This window comes from Panicum hallii, chromosome 5 (genome assembly GCF_002211085.1).
Source record: "Panicum hallii strain FIL2 chromosome 5, PHallii_v3.1, whole genome shotgun sequence".
NCBI lineage: Eukaryota > Viridiplantae > Streptophyta > Magnoliopsida > Poales > Poaceae > Panicum > Panicum hallii.
The window spans coordinates 55935339-55944125 of NC_038046.1; the positions used below are offsets into that span (position 1 = coordinate 55935339).

Sequence of the window (8787 nt, forward strand, 5' to 3'; positions counted from 1 at the left end):
TCCTATTTCACATGAAAATAAAACGTGCATCGTTGTCTCTATGGGAGACGAGAGATGAAAGCTTTGGTCCTCGCATCTAACATCAGACATGGACAAGAAGTTGACGGAATATGGTAACCGAATGGACGGCAGTGTCATGGAAGACAAAAAAAAAAGTTAAGTCAGTTTCAAATTAGTAATGAAAAATATTGCAAGGCTATAGGTTAAGACAGTTGCAAATTAGTAATGAAAAATATTGCAAGGCTATAGAAGGATGGATTCAACATGCAAATCGTGCACAAAAGGGTACAGATCAAAACCGTTTGCTGAGATGGCTCAGGTGCTGAAGAACACAACAATGGAGAACACCACGTTTATAGTGGCGTCAATCTTCGTCCTCCACATGCTGTGGCTCCTCTTCATGACCAACAGGATTACCTCGACATGATGCAGGCCAGGAACTGGTTCAAGCACACCATCCTCTAGCTCACCTTCAACTTTTCACGGCACGATCATATAAGTTTTAGCGACCAACCAGTGTATCCTCACATGTCACTTTGCCCGATTCTGATGTTTTGTTTCAGGACATTGACATCATGTGATTCAGGAACCAGATGCGGAACATCGCAATCACTCAATACAGCATCAGACTAGGCAAACAGGATTCAAAATATTGGTAGTAGAAATATCTTAGGAAAGCTGTGGAAAGAGTACATAAAAGTGCTACAGCTATAATTTCTTCCACAGAATACCCTCGCTCAGCAAGCCTACATACTTCACTGCTTCCTTGCTGCGACGATGTTGTCAGTCTACAAAATAAACATCACATTCGTTAGGAACACAGCTAAATAAAAGCCACTTCTAAGAAAGATCGCATTGAAATGACAAGAACATATATGCATGTTTTCTACCAAATTAACTTCCTCGAAGAAAAAGGGAAATCACAAAGTGGTGAATCGAATTTGCTTGATCATGGTTATTTTTCTTATTATAAGATGAATTTATAACAGTATGACAAGTCATGATATGCAGATTTCTTCCAGTTCAGTACTCTTTAAACTAAGTGAAAGGGAAGGAGGATACTTCAGAATTTGTACCATAAGAATTTAAGTCAAGCAGCTGTGGAAATTAGACCAATGCAAGATGCTCAGACAATATCAAGGTAGCGTTTGATTTGATGAACATGTATTTATAGGGGTTAGAGAAGTACCTCTTTCTTCACAGGCTCTTCCTTCTCTGAAAGGATCAGCTCAATGTGGCAAGGTGAGGACATGTAAGCTGCAGCAAAGCAAAATTAAATATACTATCCAACAGAGGCGCATGAATCAAGGTATCAAACACCATCCTTTAGTACATACGATTGATGCGCCCATGAGCACGGTATGTGCGGCGCCTCTGCTTCTGGGCTTGGTTCACCTGGATGTGTGAAACATAGAGGTTGTCGACATCCAAACCTTTCACCTATATAAGAACAGATAAATCAATCAACCCCAACGGTACGGAAAGCCATGCGCGCATATATAGGAAAAGAAAATAGGGCAGAAGCAATGTACATCAGCATTACTCTCAGCATTCTTCAGCAAATCCAATATGAACCTGGCTGATTTAACAGGCCAGCGTCCCTGTCCATTTGAGTGGCGAGACTTCGCTTGTGCAGTGCGACCAACACCCCCACAGTATCTCCGGAAGGGAATCGCCTGCTTGTGTGCCATAACATCCTCAAGATACCGCTTAGCCTTGGCCAAAGGCAGCTTGCGTAGTGCAAAAGCTGTCTCCCTTGTGTTCTGCAATGGTTAATTCCCCAGGAAAGGTACTGTGAATGTTAGAGGCACCATATGACAGGATTTCAAGCTTGCACTCCCTTTCAATGTAAGGTTGATAGGATAGCCCTAAGCGCCTAAGCTTGTAACAAAAGTTAGAATAATTCGACCTAAGATATACTGCCAAGCAATATTTGTAGTGACCACTTGGTGGTATACCATTGTGACTTAATGGAAAAAGTGACAAGACCAAATAGAGGAAAGCATCACTTGTTTTTGCGAGGAACTATATGCTTGAATGTAAGCCAGAAAGGTACAGAACATCAAAACTGGAAGACAATGCATCAACTTAAAACGAACTTGCAGGACAATGCTTTAAAAGAGAAAAAAATGGTAGCTAGTTAGTCCCTGTAGTCACACGAGTGAACTATGAATCTTCATCATGATACAGCCCACAGTAAAATCTGGAACCATAAGTTCCTCCAAAACTTAACATAAGCAGAACGATTTCCACTATGAATCAAGGACTTTGTTTGAAGTGTGATTAGCATGATGCAAGCCATGTCAATGCAATATTTGTAGTTCCTACCATTTTAGAAGATACCGTTTTGGAGTAAAAACTTCCATATGGGCATTGTATGAACAATGGGACGTGCTGTTGATTTTGGATGGAACATGGACATAATTTAGGTATATTTCCAGAAACAAAAACATGTTCAAAGATGTAAAATTGTCTACGAACCATTTGTCATGGAAAACAATACAATGGTTCATCAAATAACAATCAACAATGTATTGATGTCACTAAAGTAACGTGGGTACTGCTCATATAAAAACGTAGCAGAACCTTTACTCTTTAGGTTTCGACAATCCAATTCGTTCATGCATGATGCCACACTCGTGCTGACACACTGCTTAGCACTAACTGCCATGAGCAAACTCAATTCACCACAACTGCATCAGATGCGCAGCTAAATAATGAGGAATCAAGCAGGTTGAAGAAGCGCACCTTGAAATGGACCCTGAGATCCCTGCCCATGGCCTTGGCCGCTGCACAGATGACACAATCACCCCATGAGAACCGCCAAAAAAAAAGATGAAAACGCCTAAAATACGAGACCGCAACGCATTGCGGAAACAAAGGGGGGGCGATCTTACACTTGGTAGGGTTCCCCGGCTCCTGCGAGTACTTCACCTGCGACACAACAGCGAGATATCGGTTAGATCAACGGAACAAAGCATGGTAGTATGGTTGCGTACGAGGCTGCGGGGAGAGGTTGGCCCGACCATGGCGTCGGCGGCGGTAGGGAGTGCGGCGGGGAAGGAGGGAGGGTCGCCTTCGCACGAACACTCCGCGCCGATGAAGCGGCGGCGGTCTAAGAGGGGTGGGGAAACCCTAGTGCTAAGCCGCTCTGGGCCGACATGCGAGTCGATGGTTTAGATGGCCCAAGTATCTCAGAAGTCCATGTAGGGGACATAGCAGGCCTAAAACACCCGGTCGGTCCCCCATCCGGTCCGAGCCCACACGCGTCGTGGCCCAGCTCGCCGGCCGAGCGGGCCAAGCTGGTGGCGGGCTGGCGTTACCACTACAAGAGTGGTCACGTCACGGTTCATCGAAGAAAAGACGATCCCTACTGATAAAGTGCCATACTTTTTCTTCCGTTGACCCAAAAGAAAGGGGAAAGAAAATGAATGGTGGGTGGTGGGTGGTCAAGTGGTACGATGTCAAACACTGAACCCCAGCCTGTCCACGCTGGCTCTCGTGTTGTTTACGGCGATCGGTGGCTGACTAATCGCACGGCCTGCCAAGCTTGCGACAGGTCGAATCCAGTTCTTAAATCAGACGCTGTATATTGTGTGCAAGCCCAAAGCCGCCAGGTAGCGCGAATCTCCATGGGCCATGGCGCTCAGCTCGCTCGAGATCCTAGACCCCATCACATGACATCCACGGCGGCGAAACCTCGGCCAGAACGAATCAGTTATCATTGCCTCGTAATTAACGATCGACTCATGCTCGTAGTTGCATAAACCTTGGCCTTCCGCGTATAAATACGGCTGTGCTGTACGCACCTTCGGCCTTGCCTACGTATAGCATCCATCCATCGTATTCTCGCCTGGCCTCTCTCCAGTCTCCACTGAAGAGTGTTGCCATCAACTGCTCATGGAGATGTCATCATCTCCCAGGTCGTCGTCGTCGTCGTCTCCGGTGGCGCTTCTCCTGCTAGTGCTGCTCCTCGTGGCCTCGTCGCCGGCGTATTCCAATTCTATTCAAGCAGGTACGTGCATCCTGAGGTGGCTACTGTATTTTCCTGCTCGCGCGCGGGTGCTCCGATTCTGCTGTGATTATATTAATTATATATATGCGCGCGGCCTCGATCGGCCGCTTGCTTATTACAGAGGCGGGAGCAGCAGCGGAGGTGGCTCGCGGCCGTCAGCAGATGCTGCGCGGCGGCCGGAGATTACTGGCTCCGCCGAGGGACGCGCCACCGGCTCCGGCAGGAGCACCGCCGATTCTCCCGGTCGTCGTTGTCGCGCCGCCGCCGCCGCCGCCAAAGTAAGAGAGGTGCAGCATGTGGCAGCTGGAAGTGGATCGGGCCAAACGTGCGCGCGCTGAGGCGCCGAGTGGGCCGGCCTAAGTGTTCCCGACCGACCCGGCCGAGTGGCGTGCACGGCCCAGTAGTTAGATTATGCTGTTGTTATGGTTCAAAAATCGAAACCCAAGCCCATCTATTATGGCCCAACTCCCTTCATCAAGAGGATGACGGCCCAGCTACTCGTCTTTCCCTTTTTCTTTTCGAGAAAGAAGCCTGTGTGTTTGTACTGTGTGTAGCCCTTTGATGACGTGCAAAGCAATAGAGTAGAGCAAGTTAGGCCGGACCAGCCGGCTAGCAGTAGCAGATGATGTAGCAGTAGCACTAGAGTGAGGCAGGTTGCATTGCCGGGCGCCAATTAAGCCATGCCTGCTGACACGCATCTATGCAGTTTGCACCGGAAACCATGGCCGTCAATCCAACGGTCTCTTGACCCAGCATGATGGATCGATGTCTGCAGATATGCGTGCATGATCTCAAAAAGAAAAAAAACACACTAGCATGACGAGATAGATCTACAGCTAGATGACAAAGGAACGTAGTGTGTATGTGCTAGTGATAAGCATGCAGCAGCGTAGGTTCTTCAGAAATGCTTATATTAGGCGGCTAGCTAGCTAGCTAAATAGTTGTCTAGCATGCTACATTTGAGAGGGGGAGCTGTAGGCTTGGCTTTAGTAGGAGTAGTGTGAGCTCCCACTTTCGGAAGTGACTAGAAAGATCTGACAAAGATTGCTAGCTAGCTGCGTGCTGCTGAATGTCACGCCCGGCCGGCCCAGTCAAAGGAAGAGACTGTTAGCCGCGGCGTCGCCGGCTTTCTGCACGCTCTGGCCTTGTTGCTGGTGGCGGCACCGCTAGACGACGACAGACTCGAAGCGAGAGTTTCAGATTTGTACATGTACATAGATCATTAGATCTATGTTGTTGTCGTCCCTCGTTTGCTCGCTCTCTCCGTCCAAATTAATAAACTACGGTCTTAATTCCTTAGGTTATTTCCAAGTGAAGTCAATTTAATTTGCAACGAACAACTGTTGCGTGCGGAATTCTTTGCTTGCTCTGCGCAGCCACGCCTTTAATTTCCTGAAAGATTTTCCGATCATCATATGACGCCAGGCCCCCGGTGGTCGTCGTCTGTCCTGAATCTTACCTAGCTATTGCCGCCTGTGCGCTCGCCATGGGGCGAAGAGGACCGGGGGAGAGCCGGAGAGGGAGCAGTCGAGGAGCACAGCACGAAACAGTGCCGCCGAACTGGAGAGGCAAACAGTGCCGGGCCGGCCGGCGAGACCCCGCCGCCGACCCCATCCCGGCCGGCCGATCGACGTGACCGCTACTACTACCACTATATCGGCGCGTGTCTGTACGTGTCCCTGTCGCCCGTCGCGGCCAGATCGATCCTCCGCTGCACTGAAAGGGGGAGCCACAGCACGCACGCTCTGCCATGTGCGGCATGTAAGCCTATGGCTGCTGCCTAGCTAGCTAGCAGCAGCTACGCTTGGGCTATGCTGGCGTGCGACTATGCATGGCCTGATATTTGTATAGTTGTATGCTTGCTGCTTGGCGTCGAGGAGGCCGTGTACCTGGACCTGTCACATCCACACTTGCCATGGATCCACGGCAATGTGTGTGTGTAGTTGCAGTGTATACATGCATGGTCCACCTGAACTTTGAGTTCTTGCGGAGATGAACTCGACGCTCATTTCTTCTTCAATGCATCATGCCTCCGGGCGAGGTTTAGAGACGGGCAAGAGGCATGATTGTCGGTGTTTAACTAGCTGCCCACCGAGAATTATGCCCAAGGTGGTAAGTTTTCGGTGAGGGGACGTCGAGATCAGGAACTCGAAGGTGCAAGTAACACAAAGCTTAGATAGGTTCGGGCCGCAAAACGCGTAATACCCTACGTCCTGTATGGTGGTTTGTATTGCCTTAATTGTAGAATGACCTCGAGATCTTGTTTTGAGAGGATCCCTGCCCTCCCTTATATATTCAGGAGGTCAGGGTTACAAGAATCCTAACCGATATCAGCCAAGAAATCGTACCAGAACATATCTCGGATAGATCCCTTCCGTATCGGCTAGTTTTATCTCTTATTTAAATGGGATAAATAAGAGATAAACGCGATGAATAAGAGATAAGACGGACTTAATCTCTTAAACCTCTTTAAACTACGCTATGTACACAGTCTCGTGGCCCCGGGTCTGACAAGCCCCCGAGCTCTTCGTAGCTGAGTACTGCAGGCTTATCGAGTACTTTTCGAAGTAGTCTTCCGCTTCTTTGAAGCTCCGTCTTGAAGTCCTTCTTCGAGTACTTACTCAGCTGCATCGAAGCTATGAGGTGCTCATGCTCCGAATTTTATCCTTGATATGGTGTGCGATTGAAAAATCGCACTCCATATGGAGTAGCCCCTGAGCCTTAGGTTGAATCGGAGAATCAGGCTGAGCGTCACATTAGTCTGTAATCCTTCTTACTTTTCAAATAAATTTAAAAAATAAGTAGTCGATGCCACGTATCCCGCAGCCCCCGAGCCTTGAATCCAAATCTCTCAAATTTGGAAAAAAGATCCAAGAATCGTGGCATTGGTGTTACTCAGAAATCCCGAGAAAAACTCTTCGTCTTCTGCATAGTGAAATTAAGCCTCCCGCTGGTTTATTTAACCGCGCGGTGACTTAAGGTTTCTTCTGCACTCTCAGTCTTCATATGAGTCATCTTCGAGTAGTTTTGCGGCGTCCAGCCGCCGAGCTTACGAGCCAGGAGAGCTAAAGGAGCCATGTCGAGTAGTGCGCATCGCCCAGCCCTAAGCCTGGGAACTAGCGGAACTGCGATGGCACGCCGCGCTGCTTGGAGGGTTGTTACCGAAGCTTGACCTAAAAAAGACAATGCACACATAATGTAGCATAATGCGAAGATACCGAGTAGTACTCAGTAATAATGTGAAGACACCAAAATTTATTCGGTGTAAAAATTGCTGTGTCGAGCTCTTTTTTAGGCCTTTTAATCTTCCGAGCTGTCCACCTGTTACGTTTAAGCACCTGATCCTGTTTTAGCCGTTGCTCATAGCGTGTATGAGATCTTTGTCTCGTGTACGCGTAGAGGCGTTAGGCGTGACAGAAGAGCCGAGGTTTCACGGATTAAGGCATGTGCTACCCGAGTAGATTAGCAACCGTTAAGAGGAGAGACGCGCAGAAAGTAGTCGTCATGCGACAAAGAGGATGCACAGTGCGCAAAGGTAGTCGGCGAAGTGTAGCTCTGGAGGGTTTCATGCCCATCGAGAGTCGTACACGGATAAGTAGTCGGCGAAGTATAGCTCTGGAGGGTTTCATGCCCACCGAGAGACGTACACGGACAAGTAATCGATCATGATGGTACCCCCGAGGTGTACCCAAAAAGGTAGCCGATCTTGTGAAGAACAAGTCGGAAAAGGTATAAATCATTTAGCTTGATTCGTGGACGAATGTGGACGAAGCCGTGGAGCTCGTTGATGAAGCTGCGACGATTTGTTGATGAAGCTCGACTAGTCGGAACCGATTCCGACTAGTTTTCAAGTCGAGACGAGTTAGCTTGATTCGTGGACAAATGTTGACGAAGCTGTGGAGCTCGTTGATGAAGCTGCGACGATTTGTTGATGAAGCTCGACTAGTCGGAACCGATTCCGACTAGTTTTCAAGTCGAGACGAGTAGTTGATGTAGTCGTCGGCGAGCTGCTGATTGTCCTCACGAAGTCGAAGTAGTCGAACTCATTGCTGCTATGCGCGGATATTGCGGCACAAGCCGAAGTTGAGCCGGGTGGTCGAGGTCGGCGGTCGCGGTGCATCAACGTTGCAGCGCGAGGTGAAGTCGAGCTGAGTAGTCGAGGTCGGCGGCAGCGTGTCGACATTGTAGCGCAAGCCGAAGTCGAGCCAAATAGTCGATGCATGCTTGTAGATGAGCGAAGAGATTCCGAACTTATTCGTGCATCATGCCTCAGCAGCTTGCTAGCATCTCATTAGCATGTGTGCACTCACGCCTCTGGCAGCGCACGCATGGGCTTGCATGCGAGCGCATGCCCAGCGCATGCATGGACTGGCATGCGAGCGTATGCCCAGACGCCTGGTTGCAGATCGACCCCCGGGCACCGTGCGGCTTGTCGGGTCGTCGGCGCGATTGCTGCCTCCCGGCTCCTTGTTGATGGTGAGCTCGAAGACAATGAGGACGGAGGCCGCCGCCGGCGTGGTGCAGACTTGGATGATACATGATACAGATCGACAGATGAAGGTGCAGGCGTGAGTTGGGCTCCTCCTTTTCCTCTGCTCCCCTTGTGCTCACCCCGGTATAAGCCGGCCGATCATAACAGACAGAGTGTGTCGCCGCCGCTTGATCGGAGAGGATCCACATTATATGGATCCAGTTAAAGATTACTGCCATCGAGTTCGCCGGTGGATCTTCGATGCGCTCCCCTACCTGGCGCGCCAGCTGTCGGTGTTTAA

General features: G+C 49.2%; 1 protein-coding gene and 1 non-coding gene across 2 annotated transcripts; both read right to left on the reverse strand.

Annotated features, from left to right (window-relative positions):
• Positions 1-226: 226 nt before the first annotated feature.
• Positions 227-3158, reverse strand: LOC112894805 (60S ribosomal protein L17-like). Its single transcript, XM_025962617.1, has 7 exons — positions 3027-3158; positions 2898-2934; positions 2749-2789; positions 1533-1763; positions 1338-1440; positions 1190-1257; positions 227-788 (listed from the first exon to the last, which is right to left on the reverse strand). Exons 1-7 carry the CDS (start codon positions 3027-3029, stop codon positions 756-758), a joined length of 516 nt encoding a protein of 171 aa, XP_025818402.1. The 5' UTR covers positions 3030-3158; the 3' UTR covers positions 227-755.
• LOC112896038 lies at positions 2460-2598 on the reverse strand. The gene has a single exon (XR_003229329.1). It is a non-coding gene; the product is annotated as a small nucleolar RNA snoR74 (small nucleolar RNA).
• Positions 3159-8787: the final 5629 nt, after the last annotated feature.